The sequence below is a fragment of the Cryptomeria japonica genome, chromosome 1 (assembly GCF_030272615.1).
Source record: "Cryptomeria japonica chromosome 1, Sugi_1.0, whole genome shotgun sequence".
NCBI lineage: Eukaryota > Viridiplantae > Streptophyta > Pinopsida > Cupressales > Cupressaceae > Cryptomeria > Cryptomeria japonica.
This window is the reverse complement of record NC_081405.1, coordinates 678,096,711-678,122,376: the sequence shown is the minus strand read 5'-3', so window position 1 is coordinate 678,122,376 and position 25,666 is coordinate 678,096,711. Positions and strand designations below refer to the sequence as shown.

General features: G+C 34.2%; 1 protein-coding gene across 1 annotated transcript; it reads right to left on the bottom strand.

The window, feature by feature from the left end:
- Positions 1-2,660: 2,660 nt before the first annotated feature.
- LOC131030319 (probable ferric reduction oxidase 1) lies at positions 2,661-21,886 on the bottom strand. Its single transcript, XM_057961051.2, has 8 exons — positions 21,661-21,886; positions 20,608-20,701; positions 20,289-20,486; positions 19,940-20,177; positions 19,161-19,488; positions 18,711-18,966; positions 17,755-18,446; positions 2,661-2,936 (listed from the first exon to the last, which is right to left on the bottom strand). Exons 1-8 carry the CDS (start codon positions 21,812-21,814, stop codon positions 2,764-2,766), a joined length of 2,133 nt encoding a protein of 710 aa, XP_057817034.2. The 5' UTR covers positions 21,815-21,886; the 3' UTR covers positions 2,661-2,763.
- Between the last annotated feature and the right edge of the window lie 3,780 nt (positions 21,887-25,666).

The window sequence follows — 25,666 nt, the reverse complement described above, 5'->3', positions numbered from 1 at the left end:
TGTAAATAAGGTTGGTGATTACAAATTCTATATGTCAAGGTAAATATGGACTAAGAAACTATTTGTAGTATTGAGTAGAAGTCTAATAAAATAAAGCCAAGAATTTACATGACATGAAGAGTCTTGAGGAAATATTTCTTTAAAGATAAAAATACTATGCAATTATTTTGAGAAATCAATTAATCACCCTAATAAAACAATATGATCAAATAAGAAATAGATATTAAAATTTTATGAAAAAGTATAAGAAGTCACTAGATAAAGGATATTAAATCAATGAAATCAATAATGAGAAGGTTCTCAAGGAAATATTGTTAAGGTATATTCCTACTTTGAAGCTAGATGTTGCTAATTTTATGTCAGTGTGTACTTTGGTTAGATCATATTTTTCTCATGTGTGAAGATTTTATTTTATGTTTATGAACTCATAAGTCTCATGATGTCAAGTCTATGTCTTGATTATCATATGTGAGAGTGATTTGTCTAACATGGTTTGTGGGTGAGTTGATAATGAGGAACACATGAAGTAAATGTTGATTAACATTTAGGCCTTAGTGAAGCTATAAAGATAGGTGTTTTTAGGATGATGGCTATCTAAGGAAGAAGGTGATCGCTACATAAAAAGTATAAAGAAATTGAATTTAATAACCTCACATGCACAATTGGATCCCCTTTTCCATTATACATATCAAAGTGAATGTGTCTAATGTAGGAAGAAATACATGGGAAAGAATGTCAAGACAGAGGATTATATTGTAGTCCATAATAACCTATTTCGTTGAATAAGTAGGAATATATTATAATTTATGTATATGGAGCTAGAGTGATGCAAAATATGAGCGAGTTAAGGAGGAGGGGGAGTCAAAGGTACATAATGAAGAGAAAAACTAAGAGTGGAGGTGGTAAGGGTAATGGGATAGGTATCTTGTATAAGAGAAATAGAACTAAGAAATAGAGTGGGGAGTGAAATGAGAAGAAAGTGAAGGGTCAAAGGGTGTTGGGAAGAAGTAATATTGTAGGTCATAGAGAAAAAATTGGGAAGGATGTAAGGTGAGAGGTGAGTGAAAGGAGGGAAAATGTGCAGGTTGAGGAATTGGTAGGGATGACCAATTTGAGGCCATCTAGAAAAAACAAAAGTGATAAGAGAAGAATAACTAGGAAGATAATTTGATGCTTGTAGTTGACAATATGGAGAAGCAAGGGAGTGGGTGGAGAATCAGGTGGTGTGGAAGAGATCAAAGAAATAAAAAATATAGTAGAAGGAGGAGGAGGTGATGAGGAAGAATGATAAATAGGTGCAATCACATGAAATATATTGATAAATTTCATTAAAGTGCATCAACTAGGAAATAAAGTTTGATTCCATCCTTTAAGGTATACACCTCATCATGAGTGATATGAATATGGGAGGTCATACATTTATATTTATGGAGTTTTGTATGTCATAAATAGGAAGGAAAATGTTAGATTATTCAATGGTGGGTAGAGGAGGTCCATATATATGTTTGTATTGAGCTATGTCCTTTTGTGAAGACATTGAGAAGGATAAGATGCCACAAGCTAATAAAAATGGGTATAGAATAGGGATGAGAAGGATGAAAGAGGGAAAATTAGTGGTAAAAACTAAGAATAATGAAAAACTAAGGATTGGGTGGCTAGGGAATATAGGAATGGAGAAGAAAGTGTGGGTAGGGAGTAGTATAAAAGGATGAAAAAATGAAGTAAGTTGAAGGAAAGGAAATAGGGATGGAAGATTAGGAAGTAGAGAACGAAGAGGAAGTAAAGATGGGTGTGTTGAAGGTTAGGCGACTGAAAGTTGTGCAAGGTGTTTTTTATATGGTTATAAGTGTGTCTATTTAGGCTTATTTTTTATGTTTCAAAATATTTAAAGTGAAAGCATACTGGGTTCGATGAAATAAAATGAAAATTAATGGTATTATAAACTATTTTTATTTACTTTCATTTATTATGTTTGATTACACTTAATGAATCCAAATATTTGCAATACAAAAAAACCAGAGTAGTATATATAAACTATATATAAATTAAGTATCATACAATAAGAACTATTTATTCAAATGCATCTATATGAAAATACAAAAAAAGTTAAGAAATCGTATATATTTTTCATTAAGTTAATTAATGCACTTCTTTCTTGTTCTATGAACATTTTAAATAAATATAAAAATAGTAAGAATTAAAATTAAGAGCTTACCAAACACTAAATCAAAATAATCCAATAAATTGTGAAGATTTTTTTGTAAATTAAATATTTATAAAAATAAGTAACAAAAGTAAATAACCATTTAATCATATATATATATATATATATATATATATATATATATATATATATATATATATATATATATATATATATATATATATATATATATATATATATATATATAATTCACTTTCAATAGTTTAAGAATAAAGAAATACATAAACTTAAACAATGATATTTGTATTATTTAATAAATGTATAAACAATTTATTTAAATTATTAAAATTTTAAATATATGAATGAACTTAAATCATAATGATCTCACACATTATATATATTAAAAGAAATAAAAAATAAAACAAGCAAAGCATATTTTAGAGAATCTTATCTAATAAATTGTAAAAAGAACCTTATTAAATAAATTTATCTCATAATTTTATATAAAATCTATTTTGAAATAATAGTACTAATATCTATATAAAATAGTTCTCTTTTATAATAAAGCCATAACTTAGTTGTCTCTATTAAAAAGACTACTAAAGAGAAAAGTTTATAGAATGAAATTCAAATACAACCCTCAAGTTGGAGTGTGTCATTGAGAAATGATGTTGACAGATGGATGCTATACTCTCTTGCATTTGGTGTGGTCCACATGCCAATACACCCACGTTTGATCCCACATTTTCTTTGGCATACCTTGAAAATATACCTATTTGAGAATGAAACCAGATTTCAAAATTAATCTAGTAATTAAAGATAAAATAATAATAAAATTCATAATGTTTATATTCAATATCAAAACTTCATCAAAATAATCAAATTCTTTCGGAGAAGTTTTTCATAATTATATTTAATTATTCAATTTTATTGATTGTTTAATTTTTTAACTTGTTTTTTAATTTTTTTTTTAAGTTTTGATTTTCGCCTTAGCTCCTTATCATTCTATTTCTTTTTCTTTATATCACTTTCCCATCCTCATTTTCTTCCTTTTAATTCAATCAATTTATTTATGATTTCATTTTCTCTATTTTTACTATGTTTCTTTATTCTTTTGATTCATTCTCACTTTTTAGATTTATCTTTCTTGGTCATTTTTATTGTTATTTTTCTTATGTTATCTTATTGTTTTATTCTCTTGAATTAACTTATTATTTTGTGTCATGTTACTTTCTTAGGTCCTCAAGGTATTCTCATTCTTCCCCTTTCTCAATACTTTCCTTAACCTCCTTTCCTTCTTGTTCGACGTGTTACATGTCTCCCTCTTCTCTATATTAGTTTGTGTTCGTCTACTCAACCAATTTTTGGTTCTATAACTCTCTTTCATCTTGATGATGGATCATGAAGTCTAATCTAAAACATTGATGCAAAATAAATTTTACATAGTCTAATCTAAAAAAATCATGTATTCAATATTAATCAACAGTTACTATTGGTGTTGATGGTATGGCGTCTAGCGAAAGTGTCTCCTTCGATCAAGCATCCCTAGAAATTCATGTCAAAAGTGCTTCATGAGGCGTGCCTTCTGATAACCCCGTGGATGTGGTTTTACCCATTCTAAAATTTGATTTTGCATGTCAATGGTTAGAGTAACACACTCTTATATTATTTTTTTGGAAGGGTCCCCCCTAAAAGCATGCTCTAGGATTGGGTTGCCAAATCATGGGCCCCTCATGATGCCCATCTTGATGAAGTCCAAAACCTCAACAAAAGTTTTTTTTTTTTTTTTTTGTTTCACTAAATTTAATCATGTTCAAGATATTTTTTGGCATGACCCATGCAATGTCAAGTTGTCTTTACTAGTTTTCTAGTTTTGGTCCAAAGACTTTTCTATCTCTGACGATAAGGAGCTTTGTGTGCATGTCTAACTAGAATTTATGCGCAGATTAATCTGTCTTGTTGGCATTTTCTTTTAATTACTACTTGTTTCTTAGTAAAGGTTATTCGTGTCGAACCCAACCGTTTCTATAATGCTCAACCTGAGAAAAAAGTTTTTGTTGAAGCGGATTTGTCTTGTGACCTCATAGACACAATTTATATTTAGATAGGAGGTCTTTGTCACATCTAGTCTGCACTTTATTTGAATTTACTAAATAGATGCTTCCAATGTCAATCCTTAGAGCATAAAATTAAGGACTTCCCATTGGTTTTTCCAAGGGTTAAGACCCCTCCAAGGGTTCCTGACCCTCCACATGCTCCTAAGGTTTCTAAACTAAAAGAGAAATGGGCAATGGTGACTTGCAAGGGGAAGTTTGTCACGTCTAGTAGTATGCCAAGCAAACCCCAAGAGCCTGCTGCTATGTAGCCACAACTTGTTGATTTAGAACCTTATTTGAAGGAGAAATATAGCACCAATTTTATCAATACTAAGGTTCATGTTCATCAAAAGCTTGTGCAAGCATGTCAACCAACTTCGGTTCTCTCTTCTACACTACATGGTTTGTGCCTCTCTTGTAGCCCTTCAAAGTGTGTGGAGGAAGAAAAAAATGTTCCATAAAAAAGGAAGAAATTATTTTCCTAGATCTCAAAAGGATTTTGACTTCTTGTAGAATCGATACTCCTCTCTCGAAGATGAGGATGGTATGTAATAATTTCAGTCAAGAATTTGTTTTGTCTGAGGTCTCATTGACCTTGCCAGGAAGTATCTTATGCAAGATATGTTAGGTCCTACTTGGAAAGCTAATGTACTGAGAGGGGAGGGGTGAATCAGTACTTCAAAACTTTTCTTGATAAACAATTTTACTGATAAACACAAACTATGTATTGCTGATCTCAAAGATATATAATATTGAAACATAATCATACAATAACATGCATCAAAATATCACTCCATAACACAATGATTTTTGGTCATGCAGAAACTCTTGGATAGAGAGAAAAACTGTGGTGGGGATGACACCCACAACTTCACTACTGCAGTAATCAAGATTGCTCGGTTAGAGCTACATGTTTAGCCATTTCTGATAGCTTACCCTGTTAGGAGTATAGAGATCTTTAGATCTACCTTGCTAAAGGATTTTACAAACACTTCTACAAAATGTTGTACCTGGTTAAAGGCTTTACAATTTATAGACTTTATTAGAGTCTTTTACCCTGTTAAAGGTTTCTATTACAACTTAATATTTCAATCAAAATCTTTACAGAATATCTGCAAATTCACATCTAAAATGTTATAGCAGACTCTATGTGCTTAATATGAAATTACCTTGCTCGTAGCATTCCTCGATAATTGATAAATCAACTCGATAACCACTTCTGCATACTCTGTTCCTTAAACTGTTTTCTGAAACCTTCTCGGTAGCCTATGATTATCTCTGTCAATCTTCTTCCTTCATGCTTGACTTAATCATTCCTTCGTCTCTCTACTCTTGATTGACCTTACATATCATCTCTCTCTCAAATACTCAAATCATGCTGTTTATATAGATCTCTGAGATGTTGATCTGTTCATGCTTCAATCATATAAGCATGTTTTATTGAATGAATAAACATAGAAATTACTTCATTGGATATTCTCCCTCAAAATCATACAAAATCTTTGAATGCAATTTCCAATGTAGTAACGGTTTCATCTTCTCGAATTATGTAACATGTTTCACATGTGTGTTCAGGTTCATTGAATCTAGTAACGCATTTTCACTCGGTTCAGATTAACTCGGTATACCTTCTTTGCTGCTCGGTAAACATATAAACTTTACTTGGTAGACAATCTGCATATGTCTCGGTTAATAGCTTGGTGTATATCATCTCGGTGACTTGTCTCTCTTCTGTCACCGACACCGGTGGACTTGGTGTTTACCAACTGAACTTTTCGGTAGAATGAACCGACTAGTGTATATAGAATGACTTTGGGCATAAAACTAATGGCAACTTAGTAAATAGTAACAATCTCCCATTTTGACATTAGTTTGGTATGTTTGACAAAACTCCTTTCAAAGTCATAAAACAAAATCTATATACTTGCAAAATAAACTGAAATGTCAGTATATATAATGTTGAAATACATACTCAAATACATACTCCCCTTATCAATCTTCTGTACATATCTTGATTTCCTGTTCTTGATGATACATGCTCCTGATGTTCCATGCTCCCCCTTACAATTTCAACTATACACTCAAATACTCTGTATACTTGGTATACTCAGATATTCATGCTCGGTCATGTTCGGTACACTCCCCCTTTTTGACAAACATCAAAACTAGTTAGCATTTGGTGGGGGCAACTGATCAAAAATAGATTTATACTTAGTACGAGCTTCTGTAAGAGTGTTCTTAAGTGCATCTTTGACACTGTCCAATATTGTATTTTGAGCTGTAATATTAGCTGACAATGTGATCAAACCATCTAAAGTGCTTCCCTCTGCTTGAGTTGATAATTGGGTAGCTTGGTTGATCTGCTCTTGAACTGACAATAAATAGAGAATAAATAAAGTTTGAAGAGTTATGATATCCATCCTTATTTTATACTCTTCATTCTGAAGTTCTAACTGTTGAGCCATAAGTGTTTGTAGCCTTGTATAAAAATTCTGTAGAGAATTTGGCACGGTAGTCAATTTATTTGAGAGATCGGTGATCTCTTTTTCAATGACTTCATTCTTATTCTGGATATCTTTGATAAAGAATGAAAATGTACATAACTTTTGGAATAAATAAATAATATGATTGAGTTGAGGGGACAACTCAGCAATGAATTCAATAAGCTTTAGTTTACCTATAGCAATTGCTTTCTGCACTTCTTCAATCATTTTGGCAGTTAGCTCTTTTTCCTTCAATTTGCTAAGGTATTCTGATGCTTCTACTCCCAATTCCTCCAATTGAGTGAGTAGTTCATCCAGTTGCACATGGATGACAACATCTTTATTGATGGTAGCTTTAGGTATCATATCTTTCAATAATGTTTTGACCTTCTGAAGTACTCGGTTCTTCTGTTGTATTGCTATCTGTCTTTCCTGCTCTGCTTTGGCTTTACAAAGCTCACCAAATTCTATCAATGCTCGCCCTTTCAATTTTTTAGGTCAACATTTGGTATCACAATAGGCTTTGACAGATCAATCTTAAAACTGTGTCTTTTTTCTTTCTTCTCCTTTGATGATGATGCCTTTGCCGATTGAATGGGTACAATGGCTTTGGAGACTTGTCCTTCCTCAATATGTTGCTCGGTAGAGGCAACACTTTTGTCGGTTCCTATAGCCTCTTTTTTATCCTTCGGTGTTTCCTTGCTTGAAGTATTAGTGGCAACTGTCTCGGTGCTTGAAGGTACTTGTAAAGTTGGCTCACTGGTGGCCTGAGAGGTAGGTTCATCTTGTTTAACCTTTGGAGCCTCTGTACCTTCATCTGTGTCCTGAGGTTTCTCAGCTGAGACTTGTTGGGTGATCGGAGGATAGGACTTGACTTGTTCCAAAACTGATTCACTTGACACTAGTTTGGCATAGGCGTTTCCTTCTATCATTTCTCCATCCCGTGCTTCAGTGTCTATTACATCCTCATCTATCTGAATAGTGAAAGCAGGATCTTGCTTGGTGATGTCAATTATTTCTTCTTCACCTTTTGGCTCTTTAGCCTGAATCCTGAATATCTTCTTCCATTTTTCTTTGGTTTCATTTTCAACTTCTAGATATAGTCCATTCATCATTTTTAAGGCTCTTTGTTTTACTTGAAAATTTGTTTGGTAGTTTTTCAAGTGATCTTTTATTTCATCTACCGACATATCTGGAAAGAGATGTACCAAAACTCTTTCTCTTATTTTCTTCTCCAAGTCCATAGCATATTTCCATCTATTATCAATATGTGAGTATAATGCTTTAAAACCAGTCACTTCCAATGGAACTACTCGGAACTTGAGAAGTGTACTAATTACAGTCTCTTCTCTTCATATGTTCTTGTATCATATTTTACATATCTAAATGATCCAAATCCACCATATTCCTTCAATTTTGTACAAAAATTGTCAACACTATGTACATCTTCCTTTGTGCTTTTCACAATCTAAAGTTTATTTACATCCTCTGACTCTGTGTCACTTTCCTCTTTATCCAAAATTAGTCTTCTGCTCTTCTTTTTATAAGTTTTTGTAACTTTAGGAATTTCTACATTCTTTTGCTTCTTATCGGGTGACACAGTAGATGATCTAGTGTTCGGTCGCTTCACTGGTGGGGTTGGTGATACCTTGGTTGCATCCTGCTTCTTTCTTTTCAAAATTTTGCCTTGTGGCAGCTCGGTGCTCAAAGTAATTGCTGCTTCTTGAGCTTCAGATTCTTCCTCGATTAAAAGTTGATCACTCTTAGTAGGAGTGGAGGTAGAACCTTCTCCAAACTTTTCAGTTAAGTCCTTGATCATTCTTGTGGCTTTTTCGGCAGCCTTTGGTACAACAATGCTCATTTTTACTTTTTCTTTCACCTCTTCATAGGTGCCATAGCTTTTCTCGGTAGCATGCCTTGGAAGTGCTAAGAAGGCATCTATCTGCTATTGAGAAATGTCGAAATCTAATTCATAACCCATAGGCAGTAATGATTGAGTCCTGGGTTCTACTGCGTTGACATAACAATAGTCTGTATCCAACTCAAAGCATATGATATCCTTGTATTTTTCCACTAGCTGAGGTGGAATCCTGTACTTGCTATGCATCTTTTCCTGGAATTTGTTGAAGTAATCATCCATTATCGTGTTGAAATTATCACCTAGTTGATTGATGAAATCATTTATTTGATGGGTGATAGGTCGGTGTAATTCCCAAACAACGTTACCGACTGATGGAAAGAACTTCTGAAAATAGAAGAACATACATACTAATAGTGACCCAAACTTTAGTGTGTTAGTAGTATTATTCTTCTTTGGTTTCCTTATTGTATTTAGATTTTCAAAAAGATTCTTCAACAACACTTCACATAAATCAATTTGCATACCCTTTTTTAACAATTTTGTAGGCCAAATCTACAGCTGCACATGGTACACTGTTCTCTCTTGCCGACTGGAAGAAACAATAACCAATAACTCTAATAGCAAAATTAAGTTCTGAATCTGTCACATTGTTCAACTTAAGACCTCTGCTATCAGACTCAACTCCTGTTAAAGTTATCAATTCCTTCTGTGAAATCATCTTCTGTGCTCGGGCATGGTCAAATATAGGGTATCCGGTTATCATGTGAATAATCTCCTTGATGATCTTGAAAGGTTGATCCTCTAGCCACATAAAATCGTCATGTACTCGGGTCAAGACAAATTTGACCCATTGGGGTTTGAAGACTCGAGGGTAGGTTAGGGCTTCGGTTAATCCCTTGACTTTGATATTCTCAAACTTGCCATCTAGATTTCTATTGGTGCAAAATTTATCATACATATCCTTAATCTTAGTGTGACCTAGCTCATCAACTTTGCACTTGGTATAAAATCTAACATCTTCGATCAATAGAACCCTATCCAGAATAAGAGAAAATGCAGTTTTCTCATCGGGTTCGGAAGCCACTTTGGGAGGTAAGGTGTATTTCAGTGTAGGCTTCTCAATGGTCTCTACTACAATGGGTTTCTGAACTTTAGGGGCCATTTCAAACTGAAATTCTACTTATGAAATAGCTTAGGGTTTCAAATAACCAGAAAATGCTTCCAGCTTTAATAAATACTTCACAAATATTCACAACATGACTTGATCGGTTAACTGCTAAAAGTGTGGTTTTAGATTTGCTAAATACCTTGAATTCGCTCTTGGAAATGTTTGATCGCCTTTTGATTCGCTCTGCTCTGCTTTGCACTTTGAAAAATGGAAAGTGAAAAATGACTACGCTCAATACTTTTAATACCTTCTTTTGACCTTATTGGGATTCGTGCGGTTAGGTATAATAGGCATTAAATGCACTTGGTTTCTCTTTACCAACTAACTCTCTTATTAGCTTTTACTGATTAGACAGGCTTATTACTTTTACCAACTTCTCTGGTAAATCAAAAGACTAGACAATTTTTTGAACTTGCTATTGCATCTTATCTATGTAGATTTTGAAATTAAGTGCATGAATACATAGGAACTGTTAAGATCTAACCTTTGAGAATGTAGTCCCTCCATACCTTTATTGACTAATCCGAAGTAGATGCACCTAACTGGGTAGGTAAGGTGCTTCCTTCATTGGTTGACACATTTTCCTTCTTTTTCCAAAATTTCTGCAATTTGCTTTTTATCTCCTCAATATCTCCTCTCGGTTGGTCTCTGCAGTCTTTAGCTATGTGTCCAACTTTGTGACAATGAAAACATGCCATTTCTGGAATTCTCCATGATCTCCAGTTGTTCATTCCAAACCTTATCATACAGTTTGCACTTATATGTCCATATCTTCCACAACATTCACACCAAATTCTTGTTGTAATCCCATGGTACTGAAGTATATTGTCGATTGAGATTTGTGTGAGTTCGGTAGCTTCTAGTGTTTGCTCGGTGTGGAGTCCACATATAGTTTTTTGCTTAAACCAACATTTCTCGGTGTTGTATCCATATCTATTGCAATTTTTGCAAAACCCTTTGTATTTTGCCTTCTGATAATTATTGACTGACTTTGTTCTACATTGCTTAGATGTGTGACCATACTTTTTGCAATTGTAACAATAACCATTAAACCTAGTAACATTCGGTTGCTTACCTTTTCTGATTTGACAAACGTTAGCAGTATGTCCTTGTTTTCCACAACAGTTGCAAATAGGCTTCTTGTCCTTGATGTTCTCTTTGTTTCCAGCTTGCTTTGATGATTCTCCTTTCTCGGTAGTGTTGATCCCTTTCTCGGTAGAGTTGATCCCTTTCTCGGTAGAGTTGTTTCCTTTGTAACCGACTCCTGTAGTTTTGTTGGATTTTCTCATATTTAGTTGCCCATCCAACATTCTTGATGCTTCATGGCTTTTCCTCAGTGTTTCTTTTGACTTCTTTTCTGATTCTAGTTCATCGGTCAATCTTGATATTTCAAGTTTCAATGCTTGGTTTTCATTTTCCTTTAGAGTAGCTTCATGATGTGCATAGTCGAATTGATCAGACAGATTATGTTGAACTATAGTCATCCTTGATATTTCATCATTCTTTGCAGACACCATTGCTTCTAGCTGTTGTTTTTCTCCTTCTATAGTTCGCTTATTATCTTCAACTGTTCTCAATGCATCAAGATTTTCAGTCATCTGTGTGCTAAAATACTCATGTTCCCTTTTCATTTCTTTTAGTTGTTCACTAAGTGCTTTGTTCTTTTCTTTCAGTTCTGCAATCATTTCTTCAGATTCTTCTGATATGCTATTCTCAAATGATGTCTCAATTTGTTCCACCAACTCTTGTGAGTCCTGTAAATCATCAGACAACCTTCTTCAGACTTTCAATGATCTCTGCATTTGCCTCTGCATATCTGCAATCATTTGATTAGCATGATCCAATTCTTCTTTAAGATTCACAATCCTGCGAGATTGTTTATAGCCTTCCATTGATAGGATCTTTCTCTTTAGGCTGTTAGACCCTTTACCAACAGTAAAGCTCTGATACCAATTGTTAGGTCCTACTTGGAAAGCTAATGTACTGAGAGGGGAGGGGTGAACCAGTACTTCAAAACTTTTCTTGATAAACAGTTTTACTGATAAACACAAACTATGTATTGCTGATCTCAAAGATATATAATACTGAAACATAATCATAAAATAACATGCATCAAAATATCACTCCATAACACAATGATTTTGGGTCACGTAGAAACTCTTGGTTAGAGAGAAAAACTACGATGGGGATGACACCCACAACTTCACTACTGCAGTAATCAAGATTGCTTGGTTAGAGCTACATGTTTAGCCATTTCTGATAGCTTACCCTGTTAGGAGTATAGAGATATTTAGATCTACCTTTCTAAAGGATTTTACAAACACTTCTACAAAATGTTGTACCTGGTTAAAGGCTTTACAATTTATAGACTTTATTAGAGTCTTTTACCCTGTTAAAGGTTTCTATTACAACTTAATATTTCAATCAAAATCTTTACAAAATATTTGCAACTTCACATCTGAAATGTTATAGCAAACTGTATGTGCTTAATATGAAATTACCTTGCTCATAACAATTCTTGGTAATTGATAAATCAACTCGGTAACCACTTTTGTATACTCTGTTCCTTAAACTATTTTCTGAAACCTTCTCGGTAGCCTGTGATTATCTCTGTCAATCTTCTTCCTTCATGCTTGACTTAATCATTCCTTCATCTCTCTACTCTTGATTGACCTTACATATCATCTCTCTCTCAAATACTCAAATCATGCTGTTTATATAGATCTCTGAGAGGTGATGTGTTCATGCTTCGATCATATAAACATGTTTTATTGAATGAATAAACTTAGAAATTACTTCATTGGATATTCTCCCTCAAAATCATACAAAATCTTTGAATGCAATTTCCAATGTAGTAACGGTTTCATCTTCTCGAATTATGTAACACGTTTCACATGTGTGTCCAGGATCATTGAATTTGGTAACACGTTTTCACTCGGTTCAGATTAACTCGGTATACCTTCTTTGCTGCTCAGTAAACATATAAACTTTACTCGGTAGACAATCTGCATATGTCTCGCTTCATAGCTTGGTGTATATCATCTCGGTGACTTGTCTCTCTTCTGTAACCGACACCGGTGGCCTTGGTGTTTATCGACTGAACTTTTCGGTAGAATGAACTGACTAGTTTATATAGAATGACTTTGGGCATAAAACTAATGACAAATTAGTAAATAGTAACAAGATACTCAATAGAATAATCTTGGTATTGATGTGTTATGTATTAAAGAAATTAAGATGTATTCTTTCATGATTTCTACAACATGTCAGGTTATTTGGCCAGTTGGCTTAGGTTTTGCTTCCAATCATTAGGTTGGCCATGGAGGGGTTGTTACCCTTCTTGTGTCAAGATGGCATTCTTGTGCGATTGACCATTGGTCAGATCCTACTCAGTGGCTTGTCTATATCCTCATGAGAATCAATAATGATTCTTTTGGGATCATTAATATTTGTGCTTCTAATGAGGCTATTGAGAGATCTACTATTTGGCAATGGATTGTGGATTCAATGCCTCCTGCCACTTGGTTTTGTGCCGAGACTAATATGGTTGAGGTGGCTTCTAATAAAGAGGAGTCTTTGCCTTTTTCTTGGATAGCTTATGAGTGAGAGGTGTGGTTCTACGTGCATAATAAATTAGGCTTTTACATCCCTACACATTTCGCAATCACACTCAAGTTGTTTGGCATACATGGAGTAATTTTCAAGTAGGAAACAATAGTCCTTAAATGGATTGATTGTGCCATGATAATGTCACAATATTTTTTCTCTTTTTCCTCTTGTCAAGATCTTTTAGTGATGCCTCTTTGTGAGCTCACCTTGTCAAACCACTTTCCCATTAAGTTCAACATTAATTGGCAAATGGGTCCAGAATGGCCTTCCAAAACCTAGTTTTTTCTAAATACTTTTCTAATAAGTCACAAGCCCATGTTAGCCCACATTCATAGGATTTGGAACTTGGATTTTTGTCCTTCTCAATATTCTAGGTGGATGGCTTGGTGGAACCATTGTATCAACGCATGCCCCACTTCCAATATATCTACATGGCCGACAACTAGCCATTTTCCATCAGCAATCCTAAGAGGCTACCACCTTTGATATATGTTGTGCAATGAAAGCACTTGCTACCAACACATTCTCTCCTAGTTTACAAGTCTGTATGGCTTAGCTCCACCAACAAAAGTAGATCACTGACAATCATGCAACAAGAGGGCCTCATGTCAAAGCCAAAATACACTGGTTAAAGGAAGTGTTCTCATCACTTCACCAGGCGAAAAAAATTAAGGAAGGTTAGATGGTGCTCATAGAGCTATTAGACATTCTTCAAGACTTTGTCCGCCATCGTGAAAAGGTTTTCACTACTCAAGATATTTCACCAAAGTGAGATAGAGCTCTCTAGGATTGCCTCTAGGTTTTCCTGTGTAGGCTTTGTGAGGCTCAAAAGTCCTTTGACAAGTAATTACTCTCCATTGAGGATGTAAAGAAGGTTGTTAGCTCCATGGTTGATGATAAATCTCTAAGATGGGATAGTTTCCCTTATGAGTTTTACAAAGCCTTATGATCTTGCGCGAGTTCCAACCTTCATAAGGTCTATCTTGAAGCTTTTCATAGCCAATCTTTAGGTAAATTGATCAACAAAGGAAACATAAAATTCATACCTAAACTAGGGGACCTTGACAATATTTGTAATTGGAGATTGATTATGTTACTAGCTCTAAAGATTCATCATATGCTTCCCCAAATTATTTGTTTTGAGCAAACTGGTTTTATTAAATCTAGATTAATTATGGATAATATTAAATTGTTGTTTGGGAAGGCATGGAATGGGATTGGCGCTCTAAGAAACAAAGCCTTCTTTCTAAAAATTGACTTTGCCAAGGATTACAAACACATTGAATGTCCCTTCACTTTGGCTATGCTTGGTACTCTAGGGTTTGACCCTCACTTCATTAAATCTATGAAAATTCTTTTCGATGAGGCCTTTGCTTGCATTACCATTAATGGTTTCTAGTCTCAGGCTTTCAGTCTCCACCATTCCATTTGGTAGGGGTGTCCCCTTTCTACGTCTTTGCATGTTCTTCCTACTTAAGGGTTTGATTATTTGTTGGAAAGCTCTATCTCATGTGGGATGGTTAGAGGAAACACCCTGCCCGAGTCATCTAACTAGTTAGTTAAGGGGCATTTTGCGAATGACTCTTTTATCATGCTTATTGAAGAGCAAAATATCAAAGAGGTCCTCCAATGTCTCAACACCTTTTTTGTGGCTTCTAGGTTATGCATGCAATGGTACAAAACTCATTGTTATTGTCAATCCATTCTTCCCATGCCTTTATGACTTCTCAACTATAGTTGGAAGTGGATTGGTCAAGGGGAAATCTTTTAGTTTCTAGGCATTACCTTTTTCTTTTAGGCTTCTCCAATGGACCTTTGGAATGCGATCCTAGCCAAAATTGAGAAGAAACTCTCTTATTGGATAACCAATCGACTTTCGTAAGACCATAGGTATTTTCATCGTGTTGTCTGGGAGTTTTGTTGTCTCCTATGAGACTCAAGCGGCCTTGGGATTCTTTCCACTTAGTGGCAAGGCTTGGATAATTATGTTAAATGGATTGCGTGTGCTAATTTTGGGAATAAGGTCTGAAAAATTATTCTGAAGCAAAGGATCTCCTTTTCTTTCCTTGCAAATTGACTTTCTTGGAAGGGGATTGGTTTTCAAACCCTTTTGGTCATGAAAGATGCGGTTCATATCATGGGCACTTTTGTTGCCAAAAGCATTTGATGTGCCTAAGAAGCTGTCTAGCATTGACTTTGGTGGGCTATTTCTTTCTTTTGAGATGGGTTATCTTTTAACCAACACAACCTTTAGTGGTCTCCACTTGTTCAAATTCAAGGGCTTCCTCTAGATCATTTGCCTTGGGTTCCTACCTTACAGTTTCACAAAAAGGGCTAGTATACTTATGATTTATTTTTCAAAGTTACTATTAATCTCCATTGTTGGAAAGATTTGAAAGTCCAATATCATCTCCCTCGACTAGATCAAGAGACATTTGACATTGTTATGTCGGCTCTTCCTTTGGATATGATTCACAAAACTGACATTCACACAGTCAAACCTTGGTGGAAAGACTGGCATTGGTCTCTCAACACCACTTTCTATGATTATAAGCCATATTTGGGGCACCATTGGCTCTCTCTGCACCTTCCTATGGTGCTTGATCTAAACTTAAGGTGGAATTTGTAGTCACCTTTGTTAGTTTGAAGACATTGATTTAACAACATTCGACAGACCATTATTGAACCTAAGCTTTCCCACTTTGCCTAGTGTATTCTTTTCTAAGGCTTGCGTATGGGCTCTCATCTTTGACATATGGGTATTTTAGACCCTTGTCCATTTTGTGGCCAACCTACGTCATTCAAACATCTCTTTTGGTTTTGTCACTCTGCTTAATAGATGTGGAGTTGGATTCATGACTTCTTTTGCCTCTTTCAGCTAGAACTTTTTGCCTGGTACAGGGCGCTTTTGGGGGACTAGCCTCACATCCCTTACAAGTATACCCAAATTTGACATGCTTTCAGGGTGGCAATTATTTTTTCCTATGAAGAGATAGGAATGATGTTATTTTCTTTCACAGCTCTATTGATATTGTTGTCTCCCTTTTCACTAAAGCCTCTATTTGTAATAATGGTATGATTCATATTCAAGTTCAAGCAAACAAGGTGGCATTGGAGGTGGCTGGCCTCTAGGAGTTACTAGATAACTAGGGTGATGCCCCATGCATTGTGGCTAGGGGCTCCCCAGACAATGTAACTTCTCGTGAGCCGATATCTACCTTATGGCCGTAGGAATGTCTAGAGATTTTTGACTTGGGGCTCATAGCCCTTAGTTTTCAAGTGCCTCGCCACCACTCTTATGGTAGTTGTAGCTCGGTTTGACGTTTCTCTACTTCACCTTTGCTTAGAGGTCCTACCTTGGGTGGCCCATGGCTGGGGTGGGGTCAATGACTGGTGGTGGTGACGATTGGTCATCAATTGATGATGGTGGTTGGCTAGACTCCTCTAAGTTACTCCCTTGGATGGCTCTAGCAATTTCACTGACAAGAAATGAAGACAAAGAGGAGGAGGGAGAGGGGTGGTTCATTCCAGACGTCACCGTGAACCCTGTTGATGTATGGGGAAGCTTGGATGATCGAGATCCCCTCCACCTCCCACTGGTGTTACCCTCACTGCTTAGTGGTTTTATTGTTATGTCCATTATCTAGCTTTTCAGGAAATATCCATGTAACTCTAAGAAATGACCTCGTGTCCTATTTTTTTGTGAATATGTGTATATATTTTTAGTTAATAATAATTGACGCACATATTCATAAAAATAAAAAAATTGATTAACAAACAACATATCTTTAACTGCATTTAAATATATGTTTAATCCTTTTAGATTTTGCATTAATGCCTAGAGGTATATCTAGTTCTTTGGATATTCATTAACTTCTCAAACTATCAGCTAACCATTTTGGGGAGGCATTTGTGAGCTCATTAGCATCATCTGTGACACTATGTTTCATTCGCAAGATCAATACTTGGAGATCATCGCGAGGCTTTAAATCCCTCTCTTCTCTATTCTATGTCCCCGATCCCTATCACTCTTGGAGTATCATGTAACATCACTATATGGCTTGTATGATAGTGGAAGTCCTGTAGTTTGAGTTCCCAACCCTTTGTGTTAAGACTATCCTCCATATTAATAAAAATCAACTAGGTACAAAAGAAACTTTTTCTATTAATTATTAGAGAAAATAGCAACCTATAGTAAGGAAGATGGGGGAAAGTACTATTTGGAAATCAGATATGGTTGGGACAGATCTAGGCCTGCATAAGAATAAGTAGATTGCAATTACCAAACAAGAGCAAAACTTACTGTTAATATGAAGTTGACCATGAATAGTAAGCTACTATCAGTATTATGGATGCACGAAATGTATAAATACCTTGTAAATCAGGTCTTCTACCATAGTGCACATCTTCTGGGTTTAACAAAAGATTAGCAGTGGATCCGATCTCCTCCAAAGATGCCACTTCCCTTGTTTCTCTATTCAATTTAGAAGTCTTGAATTTCCAGCATGCCAACACTGACGTTGCAATAGCTATTCCTATTGTCACTGCTGGAAAAATAAACAAACTCCTGGCCCATTGAGGGTATTTCTTGTATGAATTATGGTCCTTGGGATATACAAAAAGACTGTTGAAGAACCCAAGAAGAAGGAGAACTGCAACAAATGCTGTTACTGTCAATGTTGCTCTCCACAAGTTCCTTTCAGTCCCAAGAAGAGGAGAAAGTCTCGATCCCTTTGCCTCAAAATACACCGTCTTAATATCACAGTTTGCAGCCAAATGTCCAGTAGCTTGTGTTGGAATTGCACAACCAGATTTGGGTGGATGACTTTCTTGTGTAACAAATGCCTGAACCTTCAAAACCTCATCTATGGGCAAGTCTAACTGGTGTAGCAATGAAGGCGATATGAGATTTAACATGGATAGATCTTCTGACTTCTTGACAACAAATATTAACAGTACTTTTGGAACAGAATGCTTGTGGATTTTCTGCCAGACAATTTCTTGCAGTATGCTTATAAATGGGGTCACGCCAATTCCTCCAGCAATCAGGATTAGATTATCATATCTGGATTGACAATAATCCAGATTCTAATTAATTTCAAAAAGAAAATCAACATCAACTACCCTGCTAATAAATTTGAGACCATGAAACAAAGCATAGAGAAATTTTAATATTGCAACAAGCAAAAACAGTAGCCCAAGCAAGTTAATCTGCTGTCACAACAGTAGTTTGAACAAGTAAATACATTTTTATAGGTAAGGAAATCTGATTAGGCCAAAAGCACATTGAATGTCTTCTTTAGCTGATAAAAGTTTAAAGAGAAACTACCTTAAAAAGTAGTTAGATTTTGGCCCATATGGGCCTTCAACAGCTACCAAAAGACTAGTGGAGCTACTTTTTAGAAGGTGTGAATCATAAATTAGATTGTAAAGCTGTTGGGTCCAGTCTCCTTGACACTTAATCAGAACTGAAATCTGGTCTTCATGCACACTTGGGCTGGATGTTATTGAAAATGCGTGCCACTGCAGACGCGATATTATAGGAATGCTGAGAAATATTGCACTTGTTGAGCTGTATTTCAAACCTGCAAAAACAAAATCTTTAGTTACTATTGGGTGACTGTGATTTCAATCCTTTTCTCTTTTTACTGTATTTCCTATTTATTTTGTCCATTATGTGGAGGGTTCATATATTCAATCTAATCAATATCAATAACCAGATTTTCATTGTCCCTAAACAGTTCAGAGCCTAAGGTAATCTGATTTACATTATATTTACCTGGGTGTTTTGGCAGCGTAAGCTCAATTGATTTGCAGGGTAATATTCTGGCTGAGAGAACCTTTACAGTTATTCTCGATTGAATAAACCTCAAAAACCTGTCAAGAAGGAAGAGAAAAATACCAGCCAATACTGTGCAAAAATGCCTTTCATCAATATGCATAAGAAAAAAGGTGATGAAGATGACGTAAAGATGGTGAGTGTAATAGAACAGCTCGAAGAATTTTCGCCTTATTGGTTGAATTGAGGTCATCCACATAGTCACCCCTGAACAAAAAGTAATCACCCCCGCAAGATTGACACGCCCTGTTCTATCCCATCTTGATAACTACAGAATAAACAGTAATACAATCAAAGAGGGCAAGATATCCTTTGTATATCAAGACAGTCAAGCAAATCTTGAATATTTTATATCAAAGCTGGACATCCAGAAGCAAAAATTTCATCTCATAGACATTAAGCTTAGGACAGATCAAATTCTTAGAATAAGATAACTGAAAACTTTATGTCAACTCAGTCTTAAGCAAATCAAATTAGGGCTAGAAGACCTTAAGCGAATACAATAACATCAAGTTGAATCAACACCATCTAAATACCCAAAAAAATGAGTTGTTTATTTTTCCTATACGTTGAAGACAATCTCCATCTCGAAAGCATGTCAAATTTGCTTGAATTCGTCAGAGATGCAAAGATCAACATCAACTTATGTGAACTCTAAAAATGTAACTTACAGAAGTGACTTTTTTAGGAGATCTGTGAAGAATGATGTATATATGTACCTCTGTTTGAAGGCGATTCCTACTTCCCCAGACTGTGATGAAACATAATGAATGTAATGTGAAGATTACCATCATTAAGTTAGCTATCCATACATGATACTTGACAGATATCTCAAAATGGATGCCAATTAACTGTAGCAAAGCCAGGCCTCGTGACACAGGCAAGAAAAGCAAAGCTATGCATAATGTTCCAGTGAAGCCTAGTCTGACCCCAAACCTCTCCAACTTATATTGCCATCTGAAAGTTTTCAGGAATTGAAAATCCATTAATGCACGGTCCAAATGAAACCATAAAATCAAAATTCAATAACACATAATCAAGAAAGTAAACGAATAATGCTATACTTACTTGTGATGATTCCCTGATTTCAAGATCATCTTTGCAGTTACTCTGCTGAAATCATCACGAATATAAGTATACAATGTCCATGCCAAAAGGCCCAGGAACATAAGCACAGCCAACAGTTCTGCCATGGATATGATTCCCATAGGTCCTCGAATCAGGACTGGATAAGAGAATATATTAACTCTAGCCTTTCTCTGGGTTCTGCAATTAACACATCCAGGCATGAAGTTTTGATATCATTAAATGAAGTTAACCTGTCAGTAGAATTGATCAAGAAAACAACTTTTTAAACATGTACATGACATAAAGAGTTACAGCTTACATGCCCATGTTTCCATCCTTATGGAAGTGTAGATATACAGCACCCATTGCTGCTAAGAGGACTAAAGGAAAAGAATATAGAAAAATATCGGCACCTGCAAAATAGCGAGCCTTCCTGTCAAAAAAAAGCTTGCCATACACAACAAGGCCAATCCAGTCATGGATTGCCTTGGCATGGTGGTATACTACGTGCCAGTGATAGTTTTAAGAATCCCCCTTAAATTTTTTTTTTTTTTTATTGGGGAAACTTTCATTTTTCAGAAGAAAAATATTAATTTTATTAGCTATTGAATATTTGGCAAATCTTTGAATTCAAAAATTTAATAAAATAAACTTTTTGATGATTTAAATAAGACTAAAATAAAATTTTGTAATAATGTGACCATTAGACAACTGGCTAATATTAGCCACTAAAAAATCACTGCAACTTCCAATCATACAGATAATTATTTTTACTTACAACTGAAAATATATATTTTATCAAGTCAACCCAGTGCTTACAATCCTTCTCTTATCACTGCTGTAACATCAATATTTTAGTTCATATTTTGTGATTTCTTTTTCTCAAACTCTATAACATTCTGATAACAAATCAGAGAGTGTGATCAAGAAATTGATTCTCAGACAATAAAATACAAAAAAAAAATAAATCTAAATTATGAAAATATGATATATAAATCAACTGGTTAGCATCTCATTAGAAACGTCTAAAGAATAGAGTCTTAACTTGTTTGGAGTGAAATGAAAAACAATGTATTTCTTTAAACTTTTTTGCTGTATGATTCTATATATCAGGCACCCCTATGGAATTTTAAATGAGTGCAAACAAACAAAGCTGGCATCTATTTTGATATGTTCTACATACCAATTTCACCTATACGAAATCAAAAGTAATATCGTCTTATCTCTATCTCATACACAGCATTCTAGAAATATGAATTTCATTAGAAATAAGTTTTCAAGATTCAGTACAGTTATGTCACTCTGAATTGACAAAATAATTCAGATCACCTAATCTAAAGTTGTACTCTCAAATATTAACTAAAACACATACCTGCTCTACCAAAGGCAGGTGTGCTGGTTTCCTTTTCCAAATGAAGCCATGACTTCTTCCAGAGCTTGGTAGGCTTCAAAATCCAGATTGAAACCCAACCTGAGAATATAATCAGCATAAGAACCTTCATAACCAAGCAACTTCCTTTAACCATTGCCTCCCTTCTCACCCCTGTACTCACCAGGGCTGCTAAAAAAAACCTCAAATAAAAAAGTAAGTAAAATCACCTAATCAATTTCTCACCTAAGATAGCATGTTATATGGTTATTTTTAAACAAGTTAAAAGCTAATTTATGTCAATAAAAATTGGATAAATTATTTATGATATATGAATGAGGTGTGAAAATATTATTGACTAGATTTCTAGATAAGATAATATTATTAGAATTACTGTTAACCATTTTCACTTTATGTTCAATCATTGAATTATTTTGCAACAAAATCAACAGAATCTCTCTGTGCTTTTTGTTTTTGTGGTCCTACAGACTGCAAGATAAGGAAGATATGGACCAAAGAAGTTGGTACACCAATTTTCACCAAGTCAACCAAGGTAATCCAAGATTATGGGTATAGCGAACCAGAATATTCTCATTCTCTGGGACAGAACCTGCTCCATGAATGTCACAGTGCATCATTCCATGATATTTTGTTGAATAGAGACTCTAGTGCACTGGGATTTCAGACCAAAAAAGTATCACTTTATAAGGATAAGAATGACCCACAAAGCACTAAGCTACACTGAGATGGACCAGGGAAAGATTCTGCACCATTAATAGTACTGGGAAGTTTTCTGTTCTTTTGTCTAATAGATATTTTTGTAAGGTTAATGATATGTACGAAGAAGGTATCCTTAGCTTTTATCACTATCTGTCTATGTATCCTACCGAGGAGAATCTTGTTAAAACTTCTGATATAATTCATGTAATGTCAGGTAAAGTATATTTTTTCAGAAAAAGCAAAATGGGAGAAATGGTAAAACTTGATTGGTCTGGATAGGTGTTTCCCTCAGAATCGACCTAGGTGGTGTGGGATATTCGCTCAGACTTTCAGACAAATGGTTTTGGTGAAGTTGTGAAACCATTGGAAAAAAATTAGTTAAATATTTAATTATAAGGAAAATAAATTAAAATATAAGTAGGTTATTAACTGCATTGTTGATAGGATAGAAAACAGTCAAAATTATCAAAATTTATATTCATTGAAATTTATCAAAATTAAATTATATAGTGGGAAATATAAAAAAAATTGTGAGAGACTACAAACCTAATTTGTGTCAGACTCACATATATATTATATATCACTTAAATAGTCTTAAAACACTACTAAAAGTGTAAAATGTCATAAAAGAAAAGGTAAAATGGAAATAAGACAATTAAGTATTATTATAAAAGAATATGATGGAAAGGCATTATCAGGTTATATATAAAAAGAAGAAGTGAGATGAACTAAATATATGGGGAAAAGAGGGAGATGGGAGTGGGCAATCATATGAACTAAATATATATGAAACAAGTGCCACATAGTGGCTAGTACTTGCCTTGTTTTTAGTATAGTTTTAATAATAATTATGATTTAATTTTAATAATGATTATATTTTAAAAATTATAATAATTAAGATAAAAAAATTAAACATAATTATTTCATGATAATTAAATTTTACTGAAAAGTAAAGTTATTTTTAAAAGTTTTGAGATTTTAGATTTTTTAAATATAAATTTAAAGATGTTGATTGCAAACAATATTATTATTGTATATTGTATCCAATAAATTTAATGAAATATAGATATAACTATTTAGGTTTGTTTTTTTACATGGTATTAGAGCTAAAAACTTTCTAATAAGATTAAGATATGTTGGATTCCTAAAAATCCACTTATAACATTAAAAGTTAAAATTTGTTTGTGATTGGTTCAAATGAATTTTTTTAATAACTAGTTAACTGGAAAAACAAAAAACTTTACTAATAAGATGATAAGTGAGATTAAAGCATGAGAAATTAATTATAAAACATATAAAGCTATCAAAGTATATTAATACATGATTTAAATATGTTCTTGTGTATATATGAATATATATAATTTATTGTAATTTGGTTTATATTTATTAAATATCTTAATTTTATTTTTATTGCATCATAGTGAGATCTGTTTAATTTTATTTTTATTTTTATTTTTGGACTGTCAAATAATTAAAAAATATATGTACATGGTAAAATTATTTATTATTAAGAGGTTTGAGAATACACAATAAGTAGTAGCTTAAGAAATAAAAGACTAAAGTGATGGCATAAAGAAGGAAGGAGTTTTAAAAAGATATGAATTGAAGTAGCTAATTGAATTATGTAGTCAAATACAACAACACTAGGTAAATTCAATTGAATTAAAAAATAATTGTTCCAACGGGAAAGATTGAAAAAAGACAGGGAAGAAGAAAAATGAGAATTTAATATATGTAAAAGATATTTTGAAAGAATCTATGAAAATTAAAAAGTGTAATTCAAAATTGAAAAAATTAAAAAGTGTAATTCAAAATTGAAAAAGATAAAATAGATAAGAAAATATAATTATGAATATATGTTGACAAAAAAATGGAGAAAATTAAAAATGAAGAATGAGAAGAGGAAAATAGTTTATAGAATGGTGAAATATCAAAGTTGAAAGAAGAAAATAGTAAGATCAATTGTTTGTAGAATACCAAAAGGAAAATGAGATTTTAATATCAAAGCTATCACTGTGTGATATTTCATATGATATAAATGATTTATGTTGTTCATTTGACGAATCATTTGGTATATTCATTATAGCTCAAATTTCTATTGATAAAAAATGTAAGGCTAAAAATTATGTGTTACAATCTATAGATATTGCTAGTTGTGATTTTAAACTAAGAATGCGACCAACAAATGAAAGTTTTGGATATGAAAAATAGATGTTATAAGTAAAATAGGTACTAAAAATTTAATTCAAGAAATGTAATGTTCTCATTAGCATCTAGATAAGGGTGTAGGGAATAAATGGGTTGAGATCTTCATCCTTGTAGCCTTTGTGGATTAAAGAATCATTTTTTAAAAATGTGTTGGAATAGAGAGTTGAACAAAAAATCTATGAAAGATCGTATATAAATAAATTATGGATGGACTGATGCATTTAATCACACACACACACACACACACACACACACACACACACACACACACACACACACACACACACACACACACACACACACACACACACACACACACACACACACACACACACACTTTTGATATTAAAAGCGACATAATGAGGGTGTTGTCCCTATAACATCCACAACCCAAAGGTGTCCAAAAACATCAGTTACCCACAACCAAAAAGAAAAAAACAACAACTAATTGCAACAGTTTGTAAGCAGATAAACCACTAATTAGAGAGTAAAGCCACAATCCATAAATAGATCAATAGCTAATAGTAAACAAGCTATAACTACCTAAAATGTTTATTAGAGGAGCCATGCTCCAAAGGACATAAATATAAAAAAGGAACCTTTATAACACTAATCATGACTAGGCTTATTGACACCATGACCCATTTGTAGCGAAACATTATTCCAGTCCTCCGCCAGGAACTAAAAGAGCTCCTTGTGGATGTCATCCTCGTTTATCATATCTCCCAACACCTTATCCTGCATTAAACAAAGAGATGTCATAGGGTTGTGCATAACCCCGAGTTTGAACTTTGAAATGCTGCCCATTTTCTTCTCCAGGTCAAATATTTTGTCCTTTAGCATACACAACTCCTCTCCCAATGTGAGCTTTAGAGAATTGTCAACCCTTTGACATCCCATACAACTTTCACCCACAACAATCTCCTTAGTGTCCTCCTCCATAGCGACCTCCTCCATTCTGTCATCCCTAGTTTGGTTTCCTTGTTCAACCCAACTATTGTTCACTGACTTCTCCTGGTTCTCCTACAATTCTTCCCCACCACCATCCGCATTCTCCTCTTCTTATTTCTCCTCATAATCC